The 13,682-nt window shown below is 37.4% G+C and overlaps 1 protein-coding gene across 1 annotated transcript in view; it reads right to left on the bottom strand.

Annotated features, from left to right (window-relative positions):
- Positions 1-2,844: 2,844 nt before the first annotated feature.
- The window catches only part of LOC108650240 (uncharacterized), an 86,346-nt gene continuing 75,508 nt past the window's right edge, over positions 2,845-13,682 (bottom strand). Inside the window, exons 11-14 of the mRNA XM_089259196.1 lie at positions 11,784-12,449; positions 9,643-10,574; positions 5,483-5,832; positions 2,845-3,595 (exon numbers count right to left, since the gene is read on the bottom strand). Coding sequence (XP_089115322.1) covers positions 3,243-3,595; positions 5,483-5,832; positions 9,643-10,574; positions 11,784-12,449 — 2,301 coding nt within the window. The 3' untranslated portion in view covers positions 2,845-3,242. The remainder of the gene's footprint in view (positions 3,596-5,482; positions 5,833-9,642; positions 10,575-11,783; positions 12,450-13,682) is intronic.

Here is a 13,682-nt window from a genome sequence, read left to right as displayed (position 1 = left end):
TAGATTTGTTCTGACACTATATCCATGTCAGTATATGTATAAAAACTTAAGGAATTACTTTAAAGCTCTAGCTCGTTTAATTAGCAAAAATTAAAGAAAATTTAATAACGTATTTCCTCAAATAACTGCTCTAATATAATCCCTGAAAATAGTTAAACTCTTGCTTGGTCACCCCATGCACACATATACACTGCTCGTCATCAGTACATGTACAGCTTTGCAATTCTCATATGTAGTTCTGCTTATGTGTAAATATTATTTATTTCCATGTAAGTGTGAGCAAAAATCATAAAAATCTTTCAACAAATTGTGCTTTTTGGCTATTTTTTGAGAATTTTTTTTTATATATTCAATAATAAATAAATAGAAATTCCAAATCATTTTTTTACAGAATTTTATTTTCATCCATTTTTTATTTTCTTTATAAATTGATTTCTAGTTGCGCTTTTCTATAAATTTTTAATTTCAGTTTTTTTTTTTTTTATTTATAATATAAATTTATTTTCTATTTATTTTTAGTGCATTTCTTTGTTGTTGTTTGTTAAATAAAGTATTTTTGTCTTAATATTTAAATGAGTTGCTCATTTGCTCGCTTATTTATGCTAATTGGAAAAACTGCCAAAAATTTGATTGTTGTTATTATTATATAGTTATCATTTAATATAGTATATAGGGTTCTATGGCTTAGTGTCTAGAGTACTGCATACAATTGGCATAAATTTACTCTATAATCGTATATCATATACTTTTTTCTTTACTCTAGCTGGTGTGCGTTTGTGTGTGTGTACTTAATTTTTTTATTTTACAAATTGTTCATGTTAAATGCTAATTTATTTATAATATCATTAGGAATTCGTAGCTACAACTGAAAAGCCAAGTGCAGTCAAATGAGATGCGTCTTACATGTATCGAGTCTTCAAAAGTGAACGAAAAACAAAATGATCAAATTAAATAAAAAATTATTATTATTATTTAAGAAATGTGAAGACATTTTATGGCAGTTTTATTTTTATTTATTTATTTACTTTTTTTGCGTTAAATGTGTTTTTTATTTTGCAGAATCTTAAATATATATATATTTATTTAATTGAATAAATTTATAACAATTAAACCACTATGTGATGTCTTTTATTTAGTTGGTGTTTCTATGTGTGTGTGTGTGTGTGTGTGCTATATTAAAAAACGCACGTGCTTTATCGATAGACTATGCTAGATCATATAACTATACATACTCATAATATCGTATGATAACTCTGCCGCAGCTTGCCGAATTGAATGCCTTAGTTTCTTAGTTATATATATCATATATATATGTATATATATATATAGTTCAGTATGTGCTTGTCCGTGGCTCACAACACTGTCGAGATTCTGCCCTCATCAAACGCAGCTAACAGTTATAATAATAAACTATTACTAACTTTTTATCTCATTTTCATTATTCCTTATGCCAGAGTGCATAAAGTTTTCTAGAATTTCTTTGCATTTCCTTTATGTATATCCTTTTATACAATTTAATTGTAGTTGCTGATCTTCTTTGGTTGTTTTTGTTGTTGCTAATTGTAACTAGTTTACATTTCTTTCAGTGTGCGCTGTGTGTGTGTGTGTGTGTGTGTGTGTGTGTGTGTGTGCTAGGCTGAATATGCCATTGGCTGCTCTCCTCTCAGTATTATCCTAATCATATTTTAAGGTACCTAACTTACAAATAGTTTTTGCCTTTCTCTCGCAGCTCTTCAACTATAAAACGAAATAAGGCAGCTGCGTCGTAGGTTTATGAATACTGTATACATGATATAAATGCAAATGAAAATTTTCAATTTATAGAGCCGTTTCTAGCCTTTTGCAGAGCAAAGAAAATCGTTAAGTTATTTGTAATTTTAATCTAATAGTTAGACTCTTGTTTTTTCTGTTTTATTTATTAACATATGTTTGTAACTTATATACAAATTATTAACTAAAGAAAACTAAGCTTATATATTTATATTATAAGTAATGAAAATGAAAACTCATTTGGCTGTAATTTATTTTTGCTTAGTTGTGTTTTTGGCCATCATACTATAAATAAAATAAAAATAGTGTCATATAAAATATGAAGAACATAAATAATAATACATAAAAAATAATTCATATACATGAGTTATAAAATAAAAAATTAATACGGCAAAATTAAATAAAAAAAATAATAAATAAATATATTTAAAAAATATAAAAATATAAGTATATGTTTATTAAAATAAAATAAAATAAAAATAAACATACTCAAAAGCACATTTTTATTATATAAATTTTATTTAAAAAAAAAATACATTTTTTATTTTCTTAAAATAAATTAAATAAGTATAAAAAAGTTTTGCATAAAATAATATTTATATTTAAATAATATTTAATTCATTAGTAAATGTTTCAAATATAAAAATGAAAAATATAAGTTTAAACAAAATTAATAATAAAATATACAAAAAATATACTATTAAAAAACAATTACAAAATATTTTAAAAATATACTATGGAAATACGCTCAAAGTACATTAACATTTCATAGAAAATCTTTAAGTGTAATACCTCAACTGAAAACAAAATCTGCATTTCATCCAGATCTGTGCTCAAAATAAATTTAAATTCACTTATGGAGATTCTTATATGTATTTACAGAAATTGCTAGGCAGTGTTTACTTATCGAAATCGAGAAGAACCAAAATGCTTTTTAGTTAAAAACGCACTGCTATACACATAGCTATTCGTATCAGTAATCCTATGCTTAAGTCTAGGCGCACACGCACACACACACAAGCACACACACACACACACAGACACACCCGCACAGAGAGAGATTGTGTATTTAGGTTTCTTTTTTTTTTTGGTTTTTGTTTTCTTTCTATTTGTTTGAAGCGCTTAGAAAAGTTAAGAACTTACAATTTAGCTTTTTTCTTAGTTCTCTTTCTCCCTGTTTGGCTCAATTCTTAAATCCCATTTTGCACTCACTCTTAGCTTTAAAATCTCCATGCCAGCTCCTGCACCGGCCCAGCAATAATCTCCCGTTGCATCTGCTCTCGCTCAATATCCAGTTCCAAGTATTGTTGCTGCTGCTCCTGCTCCTGCTGCTGCTGCTGCTCCAGTTTCTGCTCTGGTCAGGCAATATTGAGGCCTCGCTCCATTTGCTCATACATGCCATAGCCGGCGGCAACATATCACACGGTGGTCTCTCGATCCACATGTATGTACTCCACCGGCTGGAGTGGATGTCAGGACGCCGGATCGATGTAGAGCGCCTCCTTCTTGAAGTCCTTCTTCAGAGTGCCAATGTTGCAGGCGGCTGGCATTGCGTTGCCATTGCCATTGGCGCCGTTCATGAAGCCAACGCCGCCGACGCCGCCGACGCCGACGCCACCGACGCCGCCCACACCGCCGCCCTTCTGCACCACCGACTTTTTTCGCTTGCGCATCAGCCCAAACATGCAGAATATCAGGCAGGCAGTCAGCGCGGCGGCAATGCAACCCAATGCCGCAAATACGCCGCCGGGCAGCTCCAGCAGCTTGCGCGCCGTGCCGCACTCCTCCTCGGACTCGTCGAACCCGCTGGGACAGTTGTGATGACCTGCAAGGCAAGATATATACATATACATACATATATGGAGCATTGATTGAAAAGGAATCTGTGTGGTCGTCGGTCAGGTTACGGTTGCGACCACGGGTTTGCCAAATTGAAAGACCCTGCGGCGGCCCAGTGTCACTTGAGTGCTCCCTGGTCGACCAGCTGCCCAGCTGCTTGATCTGGGCTGGGATTGGGACTGGGAGTGGAACTGGAACTGGAACTGGGAAGCGAAGTGGGGCCAGCGCTTGGTTGGTTAGCTTGTTTAATGCGCTGCCTTTTTGGTTAAGCAGCTCAGTTGCATGCGCGCCTGGTTGCCCATAAATAATTGAAGCTAAAAGGCGACTCCTGCCCGACTCCAGCCCCGCTCGACGCCAGCTGCGGCTGCGGCCAAACTTTTGTGAAAGATATTTTTTGGGGCGGCTTTGGTGGACACAACCCGCAGCAACTTGCACTGGCAGCAATGCTTTGTGCAGTTGTCAGAAAACTTTGCCTGATTACAAAAACGTGGCCAGCAGCAGCGGCAGCAGCGGCAGCAGCGGCAGCAGCAGCAGCAGCAGCTTGCAATGAAATTAACAGAGAGGCAACCACAAGTGAAATTTCTGTTGCCTGCTCGCAAGCGTCGAGCCTTTGGACAGCAAACGCAACACCAACAGCAACAGCAATTGCATTGGCAGTGGCTGGATGTGGATCTGGCTGTGGATGTGGCAGTGGGCCAAACAGTCCAAAACAGCACAAAAATCACGTACTCGTAATGCAAACTTATGTCTTAGCGAGGGCTGCTTGCAAAGTTAGCAAGACTCGATAAGAAAATTGACAAACAGCAATTCTTTTCAGTGAGAGGAAATGTGAGGGACCCATCTGGCAAGGTAGCCATTTGAGAGTTAACATATTCAAAACGTAATCTATTTATTATAGAAAGGCATTTGCATTTAACAGAATTATCAAAAAGATCAATTAGAAGAGATTGATATGCATAAGCATGAGCATGGGCATATTAGCACACTTCCATCAGGCACTCCATATGTGTCGTGTTGATAAGCAACCAAGTCGAAGGCCTCAGCTGCCAAAGCCGAAGTATAAGGTAAGTCATAATTTTCTCTTACAGAGTTGCGCCAAATTCAAAGTGTTACTATTATTAATTAATTAATTTATTTAAAAATAATTTTTATTTATTTATTTATTTTTTTATTGATTTTTTAAATAGAGATTTATTTATGTATTAGTATTAGCAATTTTTTATTGACCTGTTTATTTATTTGAGATTCGAATTCATAAAAAATGATTTTCATTTATTTACTTCTTTATTATTTTTAATTTTTATTGATTTATTTATTTAATAAAGATTCGAATTAATAAAATATAATTACCATATATTTATTTTTGTTTGATTATAATTGTTTTTATTAATTTCTTTATTTATTTAATAGATATAGATAATTTTCATTTATTTATTTATGTATTATTATTATTTTTTTTTTTGTGACATATTTAATAAAGATTAGAACTAATAAAAAAAATAATTTTCAATAATTTAATTCTTTATTATTATTTTTTTTTATTGATTTATTTATTTTTCAATAGAGATAAGCTCTAATAAAAAATAATTTTCATTTATTTATTTATTATAATTATATCAAGCTTATGCTACAAATGAATACAAATAAATTTGTAGCTTAATTATATAAAAATAAATGAATAAAACAAAAAAAAAAAACGTTTGTTTTTTTAATTTCTATAATTAAAATAATTAAATAATAGTAACACTTTATTTTCAAAACATTTCAGTTCTCTTCTCACATATCCCATCATTTTCCCCCCTTTTCATTTCCCGCTCCATCTGTCATCACCGCAAGGTAACTTTAGTGGCAACCCGCGGAATCGTGTACTTACCATCGCACCACAGGCTGGCTGCTATGCATGCATCAATTTCGGGGCATTTGTACTCGCAATCCGACTCCTTGGGATAGAAACCAAATTCGTTCAGCGTTTCATTGGCTGCTGCGCTAGTCGCAACGTTGCCAGCGCCAGCAACGCCAGCGCTGCCAGTGCCCACAACGGCACCACCACCACCAGCACCACCACTGCTGCTGGGTGGTGCGGCCAAGCCCGTGGTTACGCTTGCATTCACATGCAGGTCCAGTTGCTGCAGCAACGCATTCTTGGTGCGATGTATCTCCAGCCATGTGAAGGCTATGTCACCGGGCTCCTTGAGGATGGGCTCCAGCACCAGGCTGATGGGTCTGCAAGAGTACAAAAGTGAGTGAGTAAAGTTGTAAACATTTTTGGCTGCCCTTTCTCCTGCTCCTGCTCCTGCTCTCTCCCTCTCTCACTCGTTCTCTTTATCTCTCTGTCTTCAATTCAATGTGCAAGCCCTGTGGCTGTCATGCAGCTGCTCGCCATGCTCCACATAACTTTGAGGCAAGTTTTTGGCTGAATAAAGTAAGAAATACTCTCATTCGGATATTCCTTTGGCCGTCAGTTGCTCAACTGCAACTAATTACGCGCAACTTCTCCCCACTCTCCCCACCATTTCTCTCTCTCTTTCTCTCTCTCTCTCTCTTTTCACATAGACAAAATCCTCGTCCATTATTCAGTGCGCCACGACTGCCTTTTAAGTGGGCCAAGACGATGATTCCGCCATTAACATTAACGCATTTAGTATATATGCTTAATGCTCTCGAGTGCCGAATACAGCGCCAAGGCTGGCATTATATTTAAATTGAGTGCCTTGAGTGCCAAATCAGCTGAGCAGAGCAGCAAGTGGCTCAAGTTTCCAAAGCAGACATCAATCAATCAATTTATTTGGCATATTTTAGGGTATTTTGTGAGCGAGCTATTATTTTAATGAAGTCTAAATTTAAATGCTGAAATATTTATACAGATTTGATAGAAGCAAATTTAAATAGGACTGCGCCGAAACTCTTCGTATGATTAAAAAAAAACTTTTGCCGTGCTATAAATAATATGCTATACTAAATTTAAATACTAAATATACCAAAGTGTTTCCATTAATAAAAGAAAATATAAATAAACCTGCGTTGAATCTCTTTATTTGATTAATTATATTTTTAGACAAGAAAAAAGGGTAGAAACTTTCTGCAATGAACATACTATAAGAAATTTAAATATTAAATATTCTAAAGTATTTCAATTGATAAACAAAATATAATAAAATAATATTAATCTGATTAAATATGTTTTTAGACAAAAAACAAAATATATATACATTTGCAATATTAAAAATATGCTTTAAAGAATTTAAATACTAAATATACTAAACTATTTTAATTGATAAAAAAAATCATTTGATTAAATATAGTTTTAGGAAAACAACCTATTATATGCTTAAAAAATTTAAATATTAAAAATATTTTAAAAAATAGTTTTTCTAATGATTATACAATAATTAAAATATTGATTTAAATACCAAATATATATATTAATAAAAATAAAATGTAATAATAGTTTTTACTAAATATTTATATGCTATAACGAATTCATTTAAATACCAAATATACTTTCAGAAAGTAAAAAAAAATTGAGCCAATTTTCAACTATTTTATCCCTATTTTTTTACAGCTCACACATCAGCGCAATTTATTGAAAAAAAATCTCTCCCAACCACCTAAATCCTATCCATAATCCTAGCATTAGCTTTTTGCACTCAAACACTTGCGTACAATTGACGCTCGAAACAAATCCAAAGAGCAGCAACACTTCAAACCATTTTAGCTCAACCAAAAAAACAAAAATAAAAGGAAGATTTCGGATAATAAAAGTGTACAGGAAGTATTTTTGGAGCACTTTAAACGCAAATGGGTTTTAATGATATGCGCATGGGAGCTTTGCTCGCTCAGCCATTAGTTTTCAGCCAAAATATAAAGCATTTTAGCAGAAGCCTCTCGAAGCATATAATGTTTTTTATTTTTATTTATTTATTTTTTTAATTTTTATATATTTTTATTTTTATTTTGTGTTCAACCGCAAACTAATTGCAATTTAACAACTGCTCGGCCAGCGTGCTCTCAATTTGCTGAGCCCTCCGACTCTTTTGAGCTTCTAACTAACAGAGTGAGAGGGAGAGAGGGGGGAGAGGGAGTATAAAAAAAACGGGCTGCTTAAAAATGCAATAACAGGAAATGGCTACAGCGGCTACAACAAAACACAGGAAATTGAGCACAAAGAAGGCAAAAAGAAACCATTCAGGCAAACAAACATGGCCGACAGACACAAACACACACACAAACACACACACACACATGGAGCTCGTTGAAAGCCATGCAAAAATATCCATTCGGGCTGCGCTGCGACGGGTTGAGGTGAGAGCTCTGTGGCAATTTATGTTCAAGGTGCGTGCCACGAGAATGAACTCGACTTTGGTCAGTTTTGCTGCTGCTGCTGCTGCTGCCCCAAACGTGCTGCCATTCAATTTTATGTGCAACTGCAGCTCAAATTTGTCGCCAGCCATAAAAAAAACAAAAACAAAAACAAAAATTGTGGCATGAGAAGTGTAAAAAAAAACATATAAAACATACAGCTGGGCCATGTGGAAGCATATTTTTACGACACCCCAAAGGGTAATTGACAGTGTGTCCTGCTGCCGGCTGCAGCCACGGATCGGGCCAGACAGCGTCCACTAATGAGCGTGTCGAGCCTTTTAGATAATTAATCGAGCGCTTTGCAACTCACTCACTAAAAGCCACAATGATGGCCGATGAAAATGGCAATAACAACAAAAGACAGAGAGAGAGAGAGAGAGAGAGAGAGAGAGAGAGAGAGAGAGAGAGAGAGAGAGAGAGAGAGAGAGAGAGAGAGAGAGAGAGAGAGAGAGAGAGGGAGAGATCGATATCAAGATGAGCTTTGAAAGCGCATACGAACTATAGCAGAGCTAAGCACAGTTATTGGTTTGGATAGGAATTTTTTAAAATTATAATTATTTTATTGTGTACTTATGTAAATTGTTTTTTCTTCTGTCTGAATATAATTTTTATATTTTTACAACACGGCTAGGAGCTTTAAAAAAATGCCTTTAAGTTCTTAAAAATATCAAAAATATAATAAATAATATTAAAAAAATTTAAAAAAAAATTATTTAAATAAAATTAATTATATACAAATTATATTTTATGTAAATTGTTTTTTCTTCTGTCTGAATATAATTTTTATATTTTTACAACACGGCTAGGAGCTTTAGAAAAATGACTTAAAGTTCTTAAAAATTTCAAAAATATAATAAACAATATAAAAGGATTAAAAAAAATTATTTAAATAAAATTAGTTATATACAAATTATATTTTAAATTAAAATTATTTAAAATTTTACTGCAGCTATAATACTTAAATAATTTATTTATTTTATTTTTTTTTTTATAAGACTTTTTACTATAAAATACCTATAATATCTGTATGAGCTTAACAGCAGCATTGACCAAATTTAATTAAAGAAACTTAACAAATGTATTATATTAAATTATCTCAAGATAAGCCCCAAACGATCACGATAGCTCGAATAAAAATGTCTGAATTAGAGCATTCAGCTCATTATTTAGCTAAGTATAGCTTTGATGCAAATAAATAATTTTCAGCGCAAGACTCTTAAGGCATTAAATATTAGTATTATATTATGTATTAAAATTAATTAACATATATATTATGTATTAGGCGAATGAATTCATTGAAAAAGTATCCAAAACGTTGCTGAAGTCAACACAAAAGAGTTTTGATAGACACAACAGATGATTTTTTAAGTTAATTGAACTTAACATATCAAACTTGAAATGAGCGGAGTATAAAGATTAGGAAAATATTATATTCCAAGTTCACTTTGGTGTTAAAACTTCTGCAAAAAGCTCATTAAAGCTTTGTCTATATATAATTGTAAAGCAAAAGTTCTCTTACCAACTTCAAACTACAAATACAAATACATTGTAGAGACCCCAAAAAAAAAAACCTTTCCTATCAGCTTTAAGCTCTCCCCTTGACTGAGTCTTGGGAGAGTTGAGTTTTATACAAATTACAGTTGTCATTAATATGCAGCGCACTCCACTTACTTGTTCATAAATAATGGCTGGCCGTTGGTCCAGTCCTCGGAGAATATGTGCAGGGACGTTGGCCGTGGGCCGCTCTGGGCGGGGCAGACGACTCGCATGGGCTTCAGCGGGCGGCCCGAGTAGACCATCAGCCGGTTCTTGGTGTGACAGCGCATGGCATCCTCGGAGGTGGGATCGACGGGCAGATAGGCGCCCCAGGTCTGAACGAAGAGAGAACGCTCCGAGGACTGCGCCTCGATGTACCAGGCCAGGCCCTCGCAGCTGGCGTCCTGGGTCTTCAGCGGATACTTGAGCTCATCCTCGCCGCCGGCGCCCTTCAGCTTCAGCTGCTTGCGACAGTCCGGCTGGCGCTTGAACTCATAGGAGGCCGAGAAGAAGACGTCGGCAAAGTCCTCGGAGATGTTGAGGCGCGTCACCGTGAAGGTCAGCTCCATGATGCGCGAGTGCGAGATGAAGGTCAGCGGCGCGTTGCTGTAGAGGGCGCTGGAGTTGTCACAGAAGCAGCCCAGCTGGATTTTCACATCGCGGAAGGGCACATCGTACAGCCGCAGCTCGGTGATGCGGCCCTCGGGATCCAGTTGATTGCAGCGCGGCCGGCCCGTATGCAGATCCGAGTCGGTGGTGCAGGCGGTGCCCTCGCCAAACGAGACATTGTGCAGCACCAGCTTGACGCGCTCCGACGGCCCCGCCTCGAACCGGTACAGGCAGCTGATGTTCTTCGCACCGCCCCGCCCATAGAGGAACACGTTGCGCGGCACCTGAATGTTGCCCTTGCGCTTGCGGAAGACACGTGAGCAGAGCGGCGGCACCGGATCCTCGCCACGTCGACCTGGCCACGTCTCGCCGCCCTGTTCCGTGTCCACAAACTCGTAGTTCAGTGCAAATTGAGCGGGAAACAGGGCGGTGCCCGTGTGCGTGTGGAACTCCAGTTTCTGCAAATAGCACGGCAAAGGAACAAAATTAGTGTGCGGAGTGTGCACTGAGAGAAAACGGGCAGTGAAAGCAGCAAAGGCTGGATCCAGTCTGACTGCCAGAACTCGCATATTTACTTTAGCTGTGACCCGAATGAATGCCTGATTTCTTGATTTCTTTTCAGCTTGTTAGCTGTTGCTGCTTGATTTTTTCGCTCAGTGTAGCAGCTGGCATCGCTTCAATTTGGCGTCAAAATATTTGCAGTTCATATTTGCGACACTCAAAAAGGCTAAGCAAGCTTATTGCGGTCCCCCTCTATTTGCTAGGCCCGCAATTGGAACTACCCCTACCCGTACCCATACCCGGCCCGGACTAACTGTGTGTGTGCTTTGGCGAATTTGAATTTTGCCAGCAGTCAAAGAAGCCGCCGTGGGCCGCCTGGATTCGTTCTGGCTTCGTTTGTCGCTTGTCGTTATTTGTGCACGTCTGGCGATGCACTCGAGTGTTTAATTTGATTAATTTTGTCAAGTTTTAGGCAAACACAAATTTGCACTGTGCCAAATTTCGTTGGCTGCCAGGTAATTGTTGGGGGTGAGCCAGAGCAGGAGACGGAGCTGGAGTCGGAGCTAGAGTCAACGCAACTGCAGCTGACTGTTTAGTAGCTTGAAATACAATAAACTCGAGGCGCTTTTTATTTTCTTTTCATTTTGTTTTCGTTTCTTGATTTTTTTTTTTTTTTTTTTTTTTTGCATTTTGCTTTATGTGTTTTCTTAAGTTCAACAAATTTGACTTTTTTTTTGCTGCCAAAGTAAACAGTGAAATTTCCAAGCCAATGCCCGAGAGCAGGCTACATTTTTACGGACTCTCATTTGTCTGTAGACACGAGTGTTGCATAATTTCGGCTTTAAAGCGAATGACTAGAAATAACTGAAGCATATCTTAAGGAGGCTTGAAAAATGTAGCTACAGCTGGATATTTATTTTTACGTGAGCAATTACTGTATTGTTAGGCAAATTAATGAGACTGTTTACTTAAACGTCCATTTGAGTGAGAGTTCGTTTACCAACACTGGGCTTTAAAATGAATTTAAGGAAATTTAAGGAAAGGAATAATAAGGAAGTCTAATTGATTTTTAAATAGTCAAACTGTCAAATTATTAATATTTTTAGTATTTTATCAAAATTTAGTATTATTATCCTGTATTTAGTATTTTTCCCCCTTCCACTTACCAAATCTCTGCCAGTGCTCACATAGCTCTCCAGTGGACTGCAGGGCCGCTGCTTGTTGCCGCCCATTAGGGCGCTGCTGCCGCTGACGCCGCTGCCGATGGCCGTGTGATCGCAGAGCTTGGGCGTCTCGTAGTCGTAGATCTCCAGCATGAGGCGTCGCTTGCCCTTGGTGCTCATCAGCGAAACCGAGCTTTGACTGTTCTTATCCGAGCTGAGCACAGCTGCAGCCGAGGCGCCGCTGCTGTCGCGATTTGATTTGCCCGTCGATATATAATTGAGGCTATCTTTAATGCCGCCCAATTGCTTGCCAGCACCACCGGCTGCACCACCGCCACCACCTCCGGCGCCACCCTGATAGCCGCTGTACTTGTTCTCTTGATTAAACACACTGGCCTGGGTCGGGCCATAGATGTATGTGTCGACCGGATTCCAGGCATTGTCAATGTTGACCCGCAAATTGCGATTCAGTTTCGGATTGCTGGCGCTGTAGTAATAGCTGCCATAGTTGCTTTGATTCAACAGCGTTGGCTTGCCACCATCTGCCGAGGATGCCACCGGCGGGGGTGGTGGCGGCTGTCCTGTGGTCACACTCGTCGATTTTATGGGCAAATAGGTGCCGTAGCTGTCCCACATACGCAAACGTGTTATCCAAGGCGGCAGATCGCTCTGTAACAGATGAGTTAATGTTAGTAAAATACAGAAATGTTAAAGCTAACAGTGGTCTGAATTAAATTAAGAGTGGCGGCAGTCCGCACTGCAACAGATGAGATAATGTTATAAGCAGCCAACAATGTTAAAGTTAACAGTGGTCTGTATTAAAGTAGAATATAATAGAATTCATTTACAGTTTAGCATCGCTAACATCAATCTGACTCTTATTAACAGTCGAAATGTTAAAGCTAACAGCGCTCTGTACTAAAGTAGAATAAAAAAGAATTCATTTACAGCACATCACCGCTAACATCAATCTGACTCTTATTAACAGTCGAAATGTTAAAGCTAACAGCACTCTGTATTAAATTCTTACACAAAAAATTCACAGCTTTCCAGAGCTAAACGCATTATGCTCAGCTTTCAGTTTATCTTCACGCATATTTTTTGTACGCTTTATACCGCTCTCCCTCTCACTCTCCCTCTCTCACACACTCTAACTCTGTGTTCTTTGCTGCCCTCTGTGCGTTTGTTTTGTTAGTGTTAGTTTGTGTCTGTTTGTCTAGTTGTCGTCGGCCAGCTCGCATTCCGTTAGGGCTAACAATTCCTGCTGCTCCGTCGCCCTTCGTCGCTCTTCACTCAACATGTTTGTCATATGTCACATATTCAAACAGCGGCAATGAGAGTCAGTTGCAAGTGTGAGATATTTGTCTTTTCACGTTTTGTCACTGCTGTTGTCATGTTTTCATGTTGTTTTTGCGCCTCTGCTTCTGCGTCATCTCCTTCAGCTACTTCATTTGCTTTGCTCTGCTTCTGTTACTGTTTCTGTTTCTGCTTCTTCTTCTTCGGCTTCTCCATCTCCGGCAGGCTGTTTGCAGGCATTAAATATTTTCACTAGACGCCTGTTGGAAATGTTTTCCTTTTCGTGTCTAGGCAGTGATTATTGTTGACTGTGTTAATAATGAAAAGACAGTTACAAACAGCTGTGGCTTATGTCAGGCACAACAACAGCAACAGCTACAACAACAACAAAAAGAACAGCAAAAAAATCTGTAAAAGTTGGTGCTGAATCAGAAGAAGACAGAAGATAGCAAGCAGCTTTGCTTAAGCAGATTTAAACGGATTGGCTTTCTCTGGTTTACTATTTTTATCAGCATATATATTTTTTTTAATTTAACGTAAATATTTTTATTTTTTCGTTCATACACTTTCATTTGATTGACTTTTTTATGTTAAAATATATTTGTT

This window comes from Drosophila navojoa, chromosome 4 (assembly GCF_054131105.1).
Source record: "Drosophila navojoa isolate 15081-1374.11 chromosome 4, UAZ_NAV_1.0, whole genome shotgun sequence".
Lineage (NCBI taxonomy): Eukaryota > Metazoa > Arthropoda > Insecta > Diptera > Drosophilidae > Drosophila > Drosophila navojoa.
This window is presented reverse-complemented; position numbering and strand designations above follow the sequence as displayed.